General features: G+C 41.3%; 1 protein-coding gene across 1 annotated transcript in view; it reads right to left on the bottom strand.

Annotated features, from left to right (window-relative positions):
• LOC126471008 (mediator of RNA polymerase II transcription subunit 16) overlaps positions 1-19,091 on the bottom strand; it is a 289,195-nt gene that overhangs the window by 148,239 nt on the left and 121,865 nt on the right. Inside the window, exon 6 of the mRNA XM_050099062.1 lies at positions 18,618-18,773. Coding sequence (XP_049955019.1) covers positions 18,618-18,773 — 156 coding nt within the window. The remainder of the gene's footprint in view (positions 1-18,617; positions 18,774-19,091) is intronic.

Raw genomic sequence — 19,091 nt, forward strand, 5'->3', positions numbered from 1 at the left:
GACATTGGAGGAGTGCACCAATTGTAGACCCAGTTCTGGGTCGCTGCTGTGGGAGGTGCAGATCCCTTCCAAGGAAAAAGACATGGTAATTGGGATGTTCTGGGAAGCTATGAAAATGTATAGTGTAATTCAGTAGCTGTTGTTGGTGCCTGATAGCTAACAGAGGGACTCCAGCCTCAATTTGCAGGCTGTTCACAGGGTTAGTTAAAAAGGCCCCTGTCACATGTGGGACCCCACAATGATGAATGGGGTCCAGTATCTGCAATGCTGAGCATGATGCTGAACCATATGTGTGACTCTCATAATCAAAACGGGATAGAACCAGGGCTTTGTAGAGCTGCAAAATGGAAGAGCTATCTGCATCCCAGCAAACGTTACTGAGACAATGAAGTGTATTGAGGTGTCACCAGCACTTTTGCTTAAATTGGTGAAGGTGGGGACGCCATATCAGCCATAAATCAAAAACCAGTCCCAAAAAGCAGTGTGTCTCAACTACAAGAAGTAACTGATCATCTAGGTAAAGCTCTGGGTGTGAGCGGGCAGTGCGATGGTGACAGAAGTGTATGACATGAGTCTTATTAGAACCGAAAGCCATGGGTGGGAGCCCATGACTGCACCTTTCATATGGTGCCCTGTTTGCTACACTCAGCAGCAACCAAACTAGGGGAGCAATAAAAAGGCAAATACCATCAGTATGTAAGGAGAGAAATACCAAAAGGTCCCACAGCAGCCGCTAGGCCATTGATGGCTACCAGAAGAAGGGGGACACTCAGTACTCGTACAGAGCCCTGCGGGACCCCATTCTCTTGGATATGGCGGGCGGGGGTTGTACCTGGAATATATATTGCGACAAGAAGTTCTTGATAAAAATCAGGAGTGGACCCTGGAGACTTCACTCCTTTAACGTAGTAAGGATGTAGTGACACAATGTTGTGTAATAAGCCTTCTGTTAGGGCGGAAAAAAAAGACAGCAAAGAGGTGCTGACGACATGCAAAGGCTATCCACATGGTGGATAACAAGTGAACCAAATTACCTGCAGTGGAGTGGCCTTTGTGGAAGATGAGCTGAAGTGCAGCCAAAAGGACCTGAGACTCAAGGAGCCAACACAGCTTGTTGCTCACTGTGCATCTGAGCATCCTAAAGAGAATGCCGGTAAGGCTGATTGGGCGGTAACTGTCCATCTCTATGGTGTTCTTACCCAGTTTCAGTACCAGAACTATCGTGCTTTCTCACCAATGAGGTGGGAACTCACCCTCATTCCAGATCTGGTAAAGAGGGCAAGGATGTGATGCTGACAACCCACTGAAAGATGCTTCAACATTTGGTTGTAGATGTGGTCTGGCTCTGGAGCCATATCAGGGCAATGGGCTGGGCTAAGGCACTGGAATGTTGCCATTCACTGAATGTAGCATTATATGGCTCCAGGTGGCAGGTAGTAAGGGATGAGCATATTTGCTCCACCCACTGTTTTATGAGGACAAAGGCAGGGCCATAGTTCTGAGATGGGCAGACTTCCAGCCGAGCAATACTGAGGGAGGGACAGGAAGATTGGGAAGTGGTCACTGCCATACTGGTCATTGTGGCCTCTCCAGAGGTCAGATGGTAGAGGACCAGAGCTGCAAAAGAAAAAGATCAATACAGAATTCAGGGTAGGTGCTTAAAAACTGTTGTAGCTCAACCAAGTGGCAGAAAAATCCATTACATTGCACATTATGCTCGCGCATCTGCATCAGCCTTAGCCCAGCCCATTGCCCTGATATGGCTCCAAAGCCAGACCGCATCCACGAAGCCTCTCTCAGTGGATTGTCAGCAACAACATCCTTGCCCTCCTTATCAGATCTGGAATGAGGGTTAGTTCCCACCTTGTTGGCAAGAAAGCATGATAGTTCTGGTACTGAAACTGGATAAGAACACCATAGAGATGGACAGTTACCGCCCAACGAGCCTTACCGGCATTCTCTTTAGGTTGCTCAGATGCACAGCGAGCAACAAGCTGTGTTGGCTCCTTGAGTCTCAGGTCCTTTTGGCTGCACCTCAGCACGGTTTTCGCAAAGGTCACTCCACTGCAGATAATTTGGACCACTGGAGGATCACACTGTTTGAACACTGGGGGGAGGGGGGGGCAGTAATGAAGCAACCCGAGGGGGGGGGGGGGGGGAGCAGGTACTGCAGCACATTGTCTGGGGAGGTGTTGTGCCTCAGGGGCCACTGGGAAGCTCCTTGGACACAGGAGTCCATGTAGAGTCCAGTGGTATAGGACCCACTGGAGTTTCTTTATCTCAGAGAACTTCCTTTTGTCCTTTTTCTCCTTAGAAGGTGAGGACTGTGAAGGTGTTCCTGAATAGGTTTCATGGACAAAGGAAGAACAAGAAGTCAGACGGCCAGCAGCTTGTGGTCCCTCAGCCACCAGCTGGCATCTGGCTGTGGACCAGCAGGAACCATGAAATGGAGAGTCTGAAGGGACCTTTTCCTAGCTACAGAAGCTGAAGGAAGATGAAGGGCCCACAGCTGGGGGAAAAGTATCAGTGTCCCAGGCAGGTGGGGAACCAATGTTCCTGAAGTGGGTGCAGTAGAAGCACCAGAAGGGGCCCCAAACCACGTGAGCAGGTATTAGTGGGCGGCTCTGAGGGTCCATTGTAAGAGGTGCAACAGAGGATAGCACCATCAACAGAGATGACATTGCAGCTGTAGCGTAAGATTGTGTTATTTGTATGGGATTAAGATGCTCATACTTTTTTCTGGTCTCTTGATAGTTGAGCTTGTCCAGGGTCTTATACTTCTGGATTTTCTCCTCATGCTTAAAAATGGACCAATATGGTGAAGAGGGAGAGTGGAGCTGATCGCAGTTTACACTGATAGGAAGAGCACAAGGAACATTTGTGTGCAACAGACATCCATGAACCCTGCAGACAGGGATGGGGGTGCAATGGGAAGACATACACTATGTGATCAAAAGTATCTGGACACCCCCAACAAGATACATTTTTCATATTACGTGCATTGCACTGCCACCTACTGCCAGGTACTCCATATCAGTGACCTCACACACAACATGACAGAGCAGAATGGAACGCTCCACGTAACTCACAGACTTTGAATGTGGTGAGGTGACTGGGTGTCACTTGTATCATACATCTGTATGCGAGATTGCCACATACCTAAACATCCCTAGGTCCACTTTTTCCAATGTTATGGTGAAGTGGAAACGTGAAGGGACACGTACAGCACAAAAGCTTTAGGCTGACCTCACCTGTTGACTGACAAGAGAACGCTGACAGTTGAAGGGGTCGTAATGTGTAATAGGCAGACATCTGTTCAGATCATCACACAGGAATTCCATACTGCATCAGGAACCATTGCAAGTATTATGACAGTTAGGCAGGAGGTGAGAAAACTTGGATTTCATGGCCGAGCAGCTGCTCATAAGCCACAAATAAACACCTCGCCTGGTGTAAGGTGTGTAAACACTGGACGACTAAACAGTGGAAAACCATTGTGGGGAGTGATGAATCATGGTACACAATGTGGTGATCCGATGGCAGGGTGTGGACATGGCGAATGCCCAGTGAACATCATCTGCCAGCGTGTGTAGTGCCACCAGTAAATTTCAGAGGCATTGGTGTTATGGTGCGGTCGTGTTTTTCATGGAGGGGGCTTGCACCACTTGTTTTTTTGCATGGCACTATCACAGCACAGGCCAACATTGATGTTTTAAGCACCTCCTCGCTTCCTACTGTTGAAGAGCAATTCGGGGATGGCGACTGCATCTTTCAACACGACTGAGCATCTGTACGTAATGCACAGCCTGTGGCAGAGTGGTTACATGACAATAACATCCCTGTAATGGACTGTCCTGCACAGAGTCCTGACCTGAATCCTATAGAATACCTTTGGGATGTTTTGGAATGCCGTCTTCATGCCAGGTCTCACCGACCAACATCAATACCTCTCCTCAGCGCAGCACTCCGTGAAGAATGGGCTCCTATTCCCGAAGAAATCTTCCAGCACCTGACTGAACGTATGTCTGCAAGAGTGGAAGCTGTCATCAAGGCAAAGGGTGGGCCAACACCATATTGACTTCCAGCATTACCGATGGAGGGTGCCATGAACTTTTAAGTCATTTTCAGCCATGTGTCCAGATACTTTTGATCACATAGTGTATGTCCAAACTTTATACACCTGAAGCATCTCATACAAGGAGGAACACAGGGTTTCACGTCACAACAGTAGACCATCACCTTGACCTTCTCAGGTAACATATTACCCTCAAAAGCCAAGATGAAGGTTCCGGTATCAACTCTGTTTTCCCTTGCTCCCCTATGGATGAATTGCACACCCCATCGCTCTAAGTTAGGCCAAGCTCATCATCAGATTGCAAAAGAATATCACTGTGAAAGATGATGCCCTGGATCACATTGAGACTCTTATGAGGAGTGTCAGTCATGGAAATGTCACCCAACTTTTCAAAAGAGGGCAGCACCTGGGACTGGGAAGGAGATGATATTTTAAGCAGGATGACACCACTCTTCATCTTAGAGATGGCTGCAACTTTCGTGTATTCGTCTTCAGTGTGTTCAACAAAAAAATAAATAAATAAAATAAAATAAAGGTTTTGAGGCCAAAAAAGTGTCCCCATTGGTCCTAGTACAGACCAGGCGTCGAGGGGAGTATTTTTTCTCCTTGTTGTGTAGTCCTACGTTCCTCCCATGGCATGGCCAGGGAATGGAACGTTTTGGATCGTATTTCGTTGCATCATACGAGGCCTTTCCATTCACAGAGACTGCAGGAGCCATGTGACCACTATCGGAAGAAAGTTTAAGTTGCTTCATGTGTGAACTATCCACCACGACACCACATGCTACAAACGGGGGCTCTCCCCATGGGTGTCACCCAACCACAGAAGGGGCTACCTGGCCACTAATCCATTGCGGGTAGTCTCTGTGCCCACCATGACGGGTACATACTCCATGACATACATGGGAAGTGTGCAGTGCAGGTACCAACACTGTGATCCTTGCATGTTTAGGGGACTACCACTGTGCAGGTACTTGATGATCTCCCCACAGCAGGATGGCTATTATGCTAAGTTTTGGGCATGCTAAAAGGACACCCTGATGGAAGCTCACAGAGGTGGAGCATGCACCACAGCGGGCGACCTTCCCTGCATGACACGCACTTCTGTAAAATCTGGAAAAGATGGCAGATCGAACCCAATAATAGGGACCATATAATCATTAATGGAAGGTGAAGATAGTGCTGGGAGTAAAACTGGAAATCAAGACCAAAATCGTGAACCAAGTCAAAGCAGATTCTGCACAAAAAGCACCATCCAACAGAAAGTCAGAGCAGGTAAGAGATAGTCAAAGTGTAGGTTTGCAGCACAGACAGAGGAAGTAATGCTGCAAAGGCTGGAGCCCCTTGGTTGCCATGCACGTATTCACCAAAGAGTGGCAGCAAAGGTCACAACGAACAAAAGCCTTACATCATTGCCTCCCACCCTTAGCCATAAATCCGCTGTTCTCCTGCCCTGAATTCAGCTGGTCATTAGGATCGATGGCATTCACACCAGAGCTATTGATTCAGTGATTATTACAGTGTAATGATGTCCATGTATTAGCCATTTGTGAACACACAGCTTGTGATTCCCGAGATGGCAACAATCATGTAACAAAGATCTGCCACTTGTGGGACTTCACATTGTCCACATACAACATCGCAGATGGGGAGATTAAGGGTATTCCAGCACCAGTAGACTAGTACTTATCACACTATATCAGCAGCACTGCTAGGCGAGAGGGCCATTCTGATCATTGCTGCAGGTACTTCTGGCTGACAGGGTCTACCTGTCTGGTGGAGTCACGATCAGCCAACTACATGACTTACGACAGTGTGGTACATCATGATGGATCACCTCGGTTCATCGTCATCTTCCAGGGTGGAATCGATGACACTCTAACACAGTGTGGGGGCATAACCTCACGCTATGGCTTCGCCTGCCAGATGGCAGCCCGCAAGACCTCAGCCAAACTGCTTGAATAGTGATCCTGGTTACCAGCACAGCCACACCAACAACAGCAGTCAGCGGAATTCCTCCCATCACTGGCATGAGATATCATTGAGGTCGATGAGAAGACACAAAACTGTAAATTTGAATGAATAAATATTAACTTGCTAATCATTTTTTATTAGACCCAAAAGGTGATCTACCGGTTCCACCATCTTGACAACATTAAGGTGACTCCACTTGGTATCCCTACAATACATTGAACTATAAAAGTTTAGAATAAAAATAATGATTAAAACAATTACAGTACTGCTCCCCGAATACATAAAACTCAACAAGGAAAACATCTTACAGGAAATTAGTCAGACAAACACCACAAACTGGACAGAACTTGTGGATGTCCTCAAATCCACGATGAAATTGGGTCAACCCCCTAGAAGGAGAAAACACAGGTGGTGGAATATAATGTGTGACCAAGCAATAGAAAAAAGGACCAACACCTGGAAAAACTTCAATAGTCACAAAACATCAGAAAAATGCCAAAAATTTCTAGTAATCCGAAAACAAACATCGAAAATTATCTGGAGGGAAAAAAGAAATTATGACAAACGACGACTAGATGAGATAGAACAAGACTTTAAGAAGAACAACACCAGGAATTTTTATAAGCCGTTTAAAGAACACATTGCAGGATACCAGCCACCCAATCTTTGCTTCAAGAAACCGGATGGTTCACTAGAAACTAACACGAAGAATAACTGCCAATTCCTAGCAGACTGTTTCAACAAACTTCTCAACTGCGAAAGACCTACAGAGGATATTCACTACCAGACGTCTACGCCAAATCCTGACGCTAAACCGCCAACCATCAACGAATAGTAGAAATTATCAAGACACTGAAAAACAATAGAGCCCCAGGAGAAGATGGAATTATTGCGGAACTATGGAAACTAAATGATGAAAGATTAACAGGAAAAATTCACAAAATCATATTAAACATTTGGGAAACAGAACAGATCCCTTCTGAATGGAAGTGCGCACTCATCCATCCACTCCACAAAAAAGGGGACAAAACTGAACCAAATAATTACAGGGGTATCTCACTCGTACCGGTCACATATAAAATCCAATCAAAAGTTCTCATGAATAGATTAGAAGAACAAGCTGACCCACAAATAGGAGAATACCAGGCTGGTTTTCGCAAGGGACATCTACATCTACATTTATACTCCGCAAGCTACCCAACGGTGTGTGGCGGAGGGCACTTTACGTGCCACTGTCATTACCTCCCTTTCCTGTTCCAGTCGCGTATGGTTCACGGGAAGAACGACTGTCTGAAAGGCCTCGTGCGCGCTCTAATCTCTCTAATTTTACATTCATGATCTCCTCGGGAGGTATAAGTAGGGGAAAGCAATATATTCGATACCTCATCCAGAAACGCACCCTCTCGAAACCTGGACAGCAAGCTACACCGCGATGCAGAGCGCCTCTCTTGCAGAGTCTGCCACTTGAGTTTGTTAAACATCTCCGTAACGCTATCACGGTTACCAAATAACAATGTGACGAAACGCGCCAGTCTTCTTTGGATCTTCTCTATCTCCTCTGTCAACCCGATCTGGTACGGATCCCACACTGATGAGCAATACTCAAGTATAGGTCGAACGAGTGTTTTGCAAGCCACCTCCTTTGTTGATGGACTACATTTTCTAAGGACTCTCCCAATGAATCTCAACCTGGTACCCGCCTTACCAACAATTAATTTTATATGATCATTCCACTTCAAATCGTTCCGCACGCATACTCCCAGATATTTTACAGAAGTAACTGCTACCAGTGTTTGTTTCGCTATCATATAATCATACAATAAAAGATCCTTCTTTCTATGTATTTGCAATACATTACATTTGTCTATGTTAAGGGTCAGTTGCCACTCCCTGCACCAAGTGCCTATCCGCTGCAGATCTTCCTGCATTTCGCTACAATTTTCTAATGCTGCAACTTCTCTGTATACTACAGCATCATCCGCGAAAAGCCGCATGGAACTTCCGACACTATCTACTAGGTCATTTATATATGTTGTGAAAAGCAATGGTCCCATAACACTCCCCTGTGGCACGCCAGAAGTTACTTTAACATCTGTAGACGTCTCTCCATTGAGAACAACATGCTGTGCTCTGTTTGCTAAAAACTCTTCAATCCAGCCACACAGCTGGTCTGATATTTCGTAGGCTCTTACTTTGTTTATCAGGCGACAGTGCGGAACTGTATCGAACGCCTTCCGGAAGTCAAGGAAAATAGCATCTACCTGGGAGCCTGTATCTAATATTTTCTGGGACTCATGAACAAATAAAGCGAGTAGGGTCTCACACGATCGCTGTTTCCGGAATCCATGGTGATTCCTACAGAGTAGATTCTGGGTTTCCAAAAACGACGTAATACTCGAACAAAAAACATGTTCTAAAATTCTACAACAGATCAACGTCAGAGATATAGGTCTATAGTTTTGCGCATCTGCTCGACGACCCTTCTTGAAGACTGGGACTACCTGTGCTCTTTTCCAATCATCTGCAACCTTCCGTTTCTCTAGAGACTTGCGGTACGCGGCTGTTAGAAGGGGGGCAAGATCATGCATAGAGCAGATCTAGAATCTGAAAATGATTCTCCAGATGAGAAACACCCGAAACACAGTGGTCACTTTTGTAGATTTTAAAAAGGCCTACGACTCAATAGACAGAGTAGTGCTCTGCAAGACGCTGGAAGAATTCTGCATTGACAGAAAGACAAGAGCAATCATTCGGCAAACATTAACTGACACAGTCTCCAAGGTTAAATTTATGGGGGATATCTCTGAACCATTTGAAATCCAAACTGGAGTGCGACAGGGTGACGGACTTTCACCATTACTCTTTAACATCATTCTTGAAAAAATTATCAGGACATGGGAAAAAGAAGTCAAAGGAATCCAAATTGGCATTAGAAAAGATAATATATTCAATGTGAAGTGTTTAGCTTTTGCGGATGATCTTGCAATCCTCACAAATAATAGAAAAGAAGCCACTAATGCCATAGAGAAGTTACACAAAATTGCACAAAGAACTGGCCTGCAAATCTCATATGAGAAAACCCAGTACATAGAAAGAGTGCCACAAGACAAATCGCCTATTGTGACAACCCATGGGAAAATCGTACAAGTACCACATTTTAAGTACCTGGGAGAAATCATCCAGCCATCAGGGATCAACCTATAGGCCAATGAGGAAAGAATAAAAAAACTACAGAAAGCATATAAACTCATGTGGAACTATTATAACAAAAAGTCCATATCCATTAATGCGAAATTGAGGCACTACAACACTGTCGTACTTCCAGAGGCACTGTATGCATCTGAAACAACACAAATAGGTGGGCAAACTACAATCAAAGAAATAGAGAAACAAGAATGGAAAATCCTCAGGAAAATTTTTGGCCTGATACAAGAGCAAGGAATCTGGAAGAAGAGACCGACATCAGAATTATATAAATACACAGACAAGATTACGGATACAATAAGGAAAAGAAGAATGCAGTTCTACGGACATACCCACAGGATCAATGAAAACAAAATTTCAAAGCGAATTCTTAAAGTCATCAACTCAGGCAGAGGAAAAACAAAATGGATAAAAGAAGTTGAAGAGGACCTCAGACAAGCACACATAACAGTAAAAGATGCAGAAAATAGAACTGAATTCAGGAACATCATCAAAAAACATAAATTTGACACCACAACACAGAAGAGACAAGGATGCAAATGGACAGCAGAGCGAAAGAAACAACACAGTGAACACATGAAGAAAATTTGGGCTCAGAAAAAACATAAACAATCATCATAAAGGAATTCAAGTTCAAACGCTCTCTTAAATGGGAATAATTGAAAATGAAAATAATAATAATAATAATAATAATAATAATAATAATTACAGTACTGCTACTGCTACTACTGTTATTCCAGTTACAACAAAACAGCTGATGTGACCAAAGTCCTCGAGGCATACCATAGCTAACACCAAGCTGCATACAACAAGAGTTATGTGGGCAAATCAGCTGTCCCTGAAATTCCCAGTGTAAGATGCAATACAAATTCGTCATGATGGAATAATGCAGAGCCGTAAGTCGCAAGGACTCCACTGTCACTCTGGACTATGAAGACAAATGATGGATTTGACCAGTCTGTTCCACAACAGTTTTTTGCACTACTAATAAAGGCTATACATTATACAACACAGGAAAGATATTTCTGAGTACTTTAATAATAGCAATCATGCCGTATCAGCATGTACTCCATTTTATAAGTCATAATAATAGGCTAGGAACAGGGAACGTGTCATCCATAGCCCAGTAGTATGCCCCATCACAGCACTTATTTGGAATAGTACAGAAATCCACTGATAATCCAAATTAAAAGGCCTGGATCAAGAGAATAAGAAACTATCCTTTTTACAGAAACAGTTTCTATAAGTATCAATGCATTTTAGTCATTTACATAATTAACACAATGAAGTAGTTGTGAAGTGCTGATGTATGAAAAGTGAATCATTGAAGGAACAATATCATGTAACTGACTTGTGCTGATTTTGCATTTTCTGGTCAGCTGGCATATTTGACTGCACAGCACATCTGTTCTTATCATGACAATTATGAATTTTTAGCTCTTTATAAAGAACATGAAGCTGAAATAATACGACACAAGTCAAACATGGGAAAAATAGGTGGAAATATCACATAACTGCAGAAGAATGAAATACCCCCATAAGCTGAGAGTAGTGGATGTGGTAAACAGTTCCCCATAAATGCAAAAGCACAAAAGGCCACAGCATTTGTTATTGCTTACTAAATCTTTCTCAGTGTTCAGCAGCAGTTCCTTGGTCGTAGCTTCAGTTCATGGAAACAGACAGTGCTTCACAAGATCTTTTTACCAGTGCTTGGCTGAAGGTAGCATATGAAAGCTGGGATTCCCTCTTGAGAATGATTGACAGCAGTAAGAAAACTGTTGTTAATCTATCATTACCAGTGATCCACTAAAACTACAAAATTTAAAAGTGCCTCAGCTTTATTTTAACCCACTGACTGCGACTTATTGGGATATAAATCGGAATTCCACACTTCTGACATTCTGTGCTTTAGTCATTTCTGCCAAATATTTTGTAAATACCCATCTAACTACAGATTCTCTTGTAAACGCAGAAACAAGCAACAAGTGAAAACAGTAGTAAACACAGCAAAATTAAGTGCTGAAAAAGTACTCATTTCATACATGCGATTCGCAGTTGCTCTTCCTGGACCATTCAATGACAGGTAATTTTGTTGTTGTTGTTGTTGTTGTTGTTGTTGTTATTTATATAGAAACCTTGTTGACTGAATCCAAAATGGCTCAAAATTATACTGCAGCTACAACTGCCATTGTAGAAGACAGTAATCCTTCAAATGCATAGCTACATTCTGGTGCCGAATGTTTACCAGATAAAGTATTGGAAAATGACAGAAGCAAGGACATTAAAACTGGAAGCCAAGCACTGTACTCTGATTTACACAGTGGCAGGAAAAGGAAGTCTACAGACTCCCCGAAGAGCTCGAAGAAAAATTCCAAGAAAATGCTGAAAATGCAATCACAGGAATACACTGGACATAAAACAGTCACAGTGCAAATTTACTCATAATACATGAGCAGAGTCAAGAAAAACAGGTCCAATGTCTACTTCATAAATCTGTCAGAAATCTGTTCAAAGGAAGTGCCATGTATTTTTGTCAAAGTGGCATAGAATTGAAAGATTTTCTAGACCGCTGAGCCACAAGAAACAATAATAATAATAATAATAATAATAATAATAATAATAATAATAATAACCAGATGTGACATCTGAGAAAGGAAAGAAATAATAATAATAATAACCAATATTATCTGTAAAGGCCACCTGCCGCCACTCAGTGAACATCCAGTTACATTACTGGCAATGAAATTTCAGCCTTTGTTGCAGATGAACAGCCATCAGCATAAGTGCATTAACCAAGCACTTCTTACAGAAGACCATACACGGCAATGTTTGCTGAATAGTCATTGAAGACAGTGTTGGAAGTCCCTTCGGTCATCTGAGTACTCAGTTGTTCAACAGTTGCCCATCTATTTACCTGTACACATCTCTGCAGCCATCATTTACCCCCGCCACCTATGGCCCATGATGCACCACTGTTGCCTAGGCACCAGTTTTGGATAAGTGCCATTTTGCTATGATCGGTTTGCTTTAACCATGGCAGAATGTGAACAGTTTACAAACAGCCCTTTCATAAATACCTTCACCCTTGGCCTGAAAGCCAATGATCATGTCTGTTTGGACATCAGATAAACTGCTTCATTTCCACATTACAACAATGACTGCACTGATTCCCTCACCCCCCCCCCTCCCTCCCCCCCCCCCCCCCCAAGACTGCTAGTGCTGCCATCTGCTGTCTGTAAGTGGTTACTGCATGTTGATGTCAAACATAGGTGGTGGTCACGTTGATGTGACTGTACCTTGAAATTACATTACTGTGAAGTTGACTCAAGATAACCCCAAACTTCACTTGTGGTATCCTGTCTGAATTGTGAATTGTAAGAATACAGGCTTTACACCTTCCTGAGTGGAATCGCTGCATAAAAAAAAAAAAAAGAAACGTGTTTCGATTCATGACTGGTTGAAGAACAGACATAGGCTCGGTTGCTCAGCATCCTTGCTTCAATTTATAATGGAAGACCCAAAAAGTTCTTTCAGCTGTCTTAAAATGTCAACAGAACTGTTCATGTTTCTTCTAAGCAGAGTTAATTATGTGATAAGGAGTAAAGATCATGTAATGCATGAAGCATTGTTGACAGAACTGAAATTACATATCATATTGCCTGCATTACAATCAAGAACACTCAGCATGTTATAAGATGCGGATTTAGTTAGAGATGACGCTTTTTCATTGACACCGATAATTATTAACATTAACAGTAATAATTATTAACATTAACAGCAATAATTATTTGAAGCAGTGCGCACTAAGAAGAGAATGGTTTGTAAACTACTCTCTTGAAGATAGATCTGTACAGTGGCAATATTTCAAAATTCTAACATATGTGAATGGGGATCACTGGTGAGACGCTTTAAATACATGAATAGTGAATAAAGAATGCAGCTTCTTGATTTGTGTAGCCTTCCCTCCTGTCAACAATTCTCGTTAACAAAGAGTCGGCCAACTCGAATGACACGATTTTAGTCTTGTAGACGAAAGCATTGCCGCATCTAGAATTACTCGCTTATATTTTCTTAATTCAGTTGTGTATGTGCTCCTAACCCAACAGAATTTTACCTGCAGCTCAGATACTGTCAAACCATCTATGTTCTGATCGCTCACGACTATCTCAGGAGCAGCAATATGTTGCTTATTTTTGTAATCAGCATACCTGAAATCGCACAAACACCTATGCAAAGTATAGATGTCCAAAAAGCAAACATTACTCTCTGTTCCCCACTTCATGTTTCACTTTGTCTACACTCTACGAACACACATAATCTCAAAACTCATGCAAATAGTGTAACCAAAGTTGGAACATGCCGAAAGTGTTTAGTTTCACCAACGAGTTGCACAAACATGGGGCGCGCATGCGCAGTGGCCAGTAGCATAGTTGCCTGCAACCTAGTGTCATTGTGTAAACTAGGCTTAAATGTAAGACAACCCCTACATTAATCCAGTACACAATTTAAAAACAAACCTTGGAAACTCCATGTTGGACTATCAATAATATAAGGAAAAGATAGATGCGCACTCATGCACAAACACACGCGCGCATATACTCTCTCTCTCACACACACACACACACACACACACACACACAGATCTATATTTACTGAAGAAGGCTTTGAACACAAGCTATGTGTGAGTCTCTTTTCTTTGTGCCTGTCTGTAACTTAACATGTCATCTTTACAGTAAGTAGCAATCTATTTTGTCCTTATACTGCTGATACACAACATAAAAACATTGACCTTAGCAGCAATAGTTTAATTTGTGAATGTAAGAAGACCCTGTATTTTTTGAGCGGCCAATTTGGGAGAAAACCTAAATCGTATAATCAGAATGGTCGTAATTATACACTACTCTCAACCCTTCAGTAATACATATGACTCATCTGATGAATACACTTAGGTCCATGATATTTTTTTGCAACTTAAATTCCACTTTCAGTGCAACTCTGGGCCACATCTAACATGACACATATTTCAGTTCAGCGATACGCTTAATTAGGAACCAAAATTAGGAAATGGGGTGTCATTATTCCCCCTGCAGATGCTCTGACAAACTTATGGCAAAGACAGATGCGTGCTACGAAATAACAATTTAAGTCTTGTGGCCAAACCTTCTTGAAAGTTTGGATAACACTAGTGCAAATCCCTGTAGGTATCATAATTTTGGAAAAATAATTAACACTGCCTTTACTTTGCACAAAAATCACACTTTGCAGTTACATTCCCATAATGACTAGGGTTTAGAGTTTATGTTTAGTCCTTGATACATGACATAAGGTTGCTGAAGCAAAATTGCCACAAAAAAATAATTATCGTCATGCTCATTTTACACTATTTTCAAAAGTATAAATGTCAGATGATGACATTATTAGAACAATTAATCAAGAATATTGCTGTTACACAGAAACGTGTTCATCAAAATAAAATTTGTTGTGCCCACAGACAGGAATCCTAAACCAGTTTCTAAAATACTAAAGGATCAGAAAATAATGTATACCAGCTTGAGTATAATGGTTAACAATCACAAAAAGTAAACTTACAGGTATGTGCAAAGTACAATGATTATAAAAATGATAATGCATTTAAAAAATGTTGAAGGGTGTGACAGAATATGTAATTCATTAATCATCTTATAAAGTTGCTAGAGTATTAAAAAGATGGTTCAAGTCAGCGATGAGCTATGCATCATCAGACTGGAGACATTTATGTGGTTTGGAGGCCCATACCTATAAGTGGCCTGTGGAGCCACTTCGAAAAATATTTTTAAAAAAGTTGTAATACAAAGTAACAGTAACCGTAATTGGTACAATAAAACATTAAAATTTAATGCCTACCTTAAAGAAAAGTTAATGATTATACGGAACGAAAATAAGCATTTAAACAATACTCCTGTTCCAGGTGATGGAACTTTTTTCTGAAAGAAGTGTCTGAGCAAGTCACACTCTTCTTCACACACAATAGTGCCCCAGCAACCTAAACTAGGCCTGGTCCTGCTTGTGGAAGCTGCTTTACTAGTATGCCTTTAGTCGTTTGCTTTTCCCACCTAATACAGAGGCTTATTTTAGTGCTGTCACCAGCACCTTAAGAGTGCAAATTTCAAACACCAGTGACCTCCTTACCTGATACTCTTCTGTTTGTATAAAGTTGTGATCAAAAGTAACAGTTTTTATGTTTTTCATAAAGAACCTTTATTTATTCATCAACATGAACTTTGGTCCCTTCAAAGTAATCCACCCCAGATATTATACATTTGTGTCAGCACTTTCTCCACTTGCAGAAGCGCTTCTGGAGTTCATTTTTCATTGTGGTGTTCAGTTCCTTCGATGCTTCTGTTTTTATATGACCAACAATGGCAAAACGAGATCCTTTCATGGTTCTCTTCAGCTTTGGGAATAGAAAGAAGGCACAGGGGGCCACATCCGGTAGTGGCTGAGGCAACATAACGGTTTTGTTTTTTGCCAAAAAAATCATGAACAAGTCTCGAGATGTGAGCATTAACATTATCGTGATTTTGCCACAAGTCTGGTCATTATCTTCAGAATGCTTCACGCAAACAGCATGTAACTTCCAGGTAGTATTCCTTATTGCCTTACTGACCGTATGACCATACAGCAGGAAATCATGATGCATTACCCCATTGTAATTGAAGAACACAGTGAGAACAACCTACACATGTGATCGAACTTCTCAATCCCCCCCCTTAGACATTTTTCTCTGGGATGACTGGGCCTTGGTTTTGACATCATACTCACATACCCATGTTCCGTCTTCTGTTATAAACTTCTTAAGAAGTTCTCAATCACTGTCAACTTTATTCAGCAATTCCTGAATGATGCCTACATTATGTCTTTCTGGTCGAAATTCAACAATTTCAGAACAAACTTCTCTGTTGTATGTTTCATGCTAAAAACATCTGGCATGAGGGAAAGGATATGCTGGCATCACCAGCAACCTCTCTGATGATGATTCCCTCCTCAATAACTGATGTTCCATGGTATCCAGGGTGGTTGTTGTCTAGATCTTCTCAACCTTCTTTGAAACATTTATACCACTCATAAACTCTTGTCTTACTTATAGTAGATTTGCCAAAATTCCAAGCAACATTTTTAAAGTGGTGCTGCATTTTATTTCATTTTTTCAAGCAAAATTTAACGCAAATTCTTTGATTCATCTTTCTCGAAAGTAAAAATTTGTCAAATACTAGAAAACACATACCACATTTCTGACTGTCAACAATGAACTAAATATTCAAAACAACTGAAAATGCAAACATACATCATGATGATGTGTACCAACAAGACAAAAAAATTGAAAATCTGATGTATAAACGCCACAAAATTAAAAAATTCTCGTTACTTTTTTATCACACCTCGTATAGCCTCAATTTCACTTTGAATTACTAGCAGTCAGCCAAGACAGTTTAGAAGACAACTCTAAAAACTCTGAAAAAAAACATCCTGCAAAAAGAGAGTATCCAAATTCATGAACATAAACAGTTCATTTATACTGAAGCAAACAGAGCTTTCAGTAACATCTGTCTGACTGCAATTATCTGCAGTCTCAGATATATATTGATCCTCCCCAGTTTTATATGTTAGTGATTCTTACTGGAACAAAGGGAGAATTCCTGCTAGGAAAGCTAGACAATAGCTTCCTTACTGTATTATAATATGATAGAACCCAATTTCTCAGAATGTGGAATATAAATGCACTTTAATAAATAAATAAATAAAAACACATTTTCATCCCACTTCAGCCCATACCCTTTCAGAGATTCATTTCAGGTTCCCTCACAGAAGTAGAATCCTCCTCATATAATTGTCCTTTCTGCACTTTCTTAAGGAATTCAAGAGAAATATACAAATGCAGAAGTATTTATTATTCTCTGTGTGTCCATTTTTTCAGAGATGGCTGCAGGACTCAGATGTTTGATACACAATGTCAAATTAAACACCTTTCATTCGTCTAGTTTCAAAACTTATTTTATTTGGCTACCAGTTTCACCAACTCACTATGCCATTTTCAGGCCCCTGACCAACATGTAGGAACATTCCATCTCAGTTATGATCAAAACAGGGCCAGTAATACTGGTATTAGTAGATTTCTGCTTGCTGTAGCAATACCTTCAACCATCATTTGCCGACTTTGAGTCAGAGATCTTCCTACATGTTGGCCAGGGGCCTGAAGGTGTCGTAGTAAATCGACAAAATTGGTAGCCAAATAAAATAAGTTTGGAAACTAGACAGGTGAAAGGTGTTTAATTTGACATCCTATATATTATTCCACCACTACAACGTACCATTTCAGAAAATGACCAGTACAAACAAATCTTGAACCTTAAATCCAGAAGATTTCATGTTCTTACAATCCTGACCTGGTGACTTTAGGTCACCTTCCCCCCCCCCCCCCCCCCCCACCCCCACCCCCCCCACCCCCACCCCCACCACCAACACCACCACCACCACCACCACCCCACAAAAAGGTCTCTGAGCTATATTCCTATCTTCCTAAGGATACATACTGTGGGGTCTAAACTAAGTGATCTGAAAGGATGTATACAACTTGGAGGAAAGTATTTTTCAGAAGTTTTAAAAGTCAGTTTTCATAAAAGTGGGATTTTGCATTATTTCCTCAAACTTTTCAGAGGTCCTTGAACAAATTCTGGAATTAATTTTCGCTGTGCAGTAGAGTGTAGCCTCATTTGAAAATTTCTGGCACATTAAAACTTTGTGCCAGACCAGGTCTCAGACATGGGACTTTTTGCCTTTCAAAGGAAAGTACTTTATCAACTGAGCTATCCAAGCAAGATTCACAGCTTTACTTCTGCCAACACCTAATCTCCAACCTTCCAAACTTCACAAAAGATCTCCTCAGTACTTTGCGGGACTAGCATTCCACTCTTCCGGGAATCCATGTTCTGCAATATATGCAGGACAGCTTATGTGAAGTACAGAATGTAGGAGATGAGGTACTGACAGAAGTAGAGCTGTGAGGGTGCTTGGATAGCTCAGTCAGCAGAGAACTTGCCCGTGAATGGCAAAGGTTCCAATTAGTGACCCTGTCCAACACATAGTTTTAATCTGCCAGGAAGTTTTAATACAATTAATTACTAATCTCCCAAAAATTTTTAATTTTTAAGGACACAGATGATGACAAAGACATCAGCAGTAAACTCAAGAAAAACAAGGAAACATAATCTCAAGAAAAACTGAAAATATAAATTCAAGAACAACATGAAAACAATCACATAAATTTGAACTTTGCATGTACTATACAAATTTTAACTCCGTAGCAGGAACACTATTTAACACTTACATTGGATGTCATTAATGGGGCCAGAATGTGGAAAGAAACTTGGTAATGCTTGAGTGTTCAAAACACACTTCTCATCCACAAGTTTCACAGTAACACGTACACAGTGCACCGGCAGACTGACTCGGCCACTGCTCAATGCAACCATGAAATTCCCATCTAAAATGCACATATTTACACAAAAATTAGTATCAGAAATGTTAAATGTGGAACTCCAAGCATGTAGATTTCTATTTCTCATGGAAAATGAATGTTGACAAGAAAGATTTGATCACAAGTAACATCTTTTTAAAAAACAAATACTGACTGACTGACATGTAAATGAATGTAGACAAATTTAACTGATCCTTAGACTTGCTGTCAGGAAAAAAGTATATGTAGATCTGAAACTTTTGATGATTTTATTAATTAAAATCATTACTAGTTTCAAAATCAAGTAATGCTTTCATGTGAGAACCACAGTCATAACTTAATATT

The sequence above is a fragment of the Schistocerca serialis genome, chromosome 3 (genome assembly GCF_023864345.2).
Source record: "Schistocerca serialis cubense isolate TAMUIC-IGC-003099 chromosome 3, iqSchSeri2.2, whole genome shotgun sequence".
Classification (NCBI taxonomy): Eukaryota; Metazoa; Arthropoda; class Insecta; order Orthoptera; family Acrididae; genus Schistocerca; species Schistocerca serialis.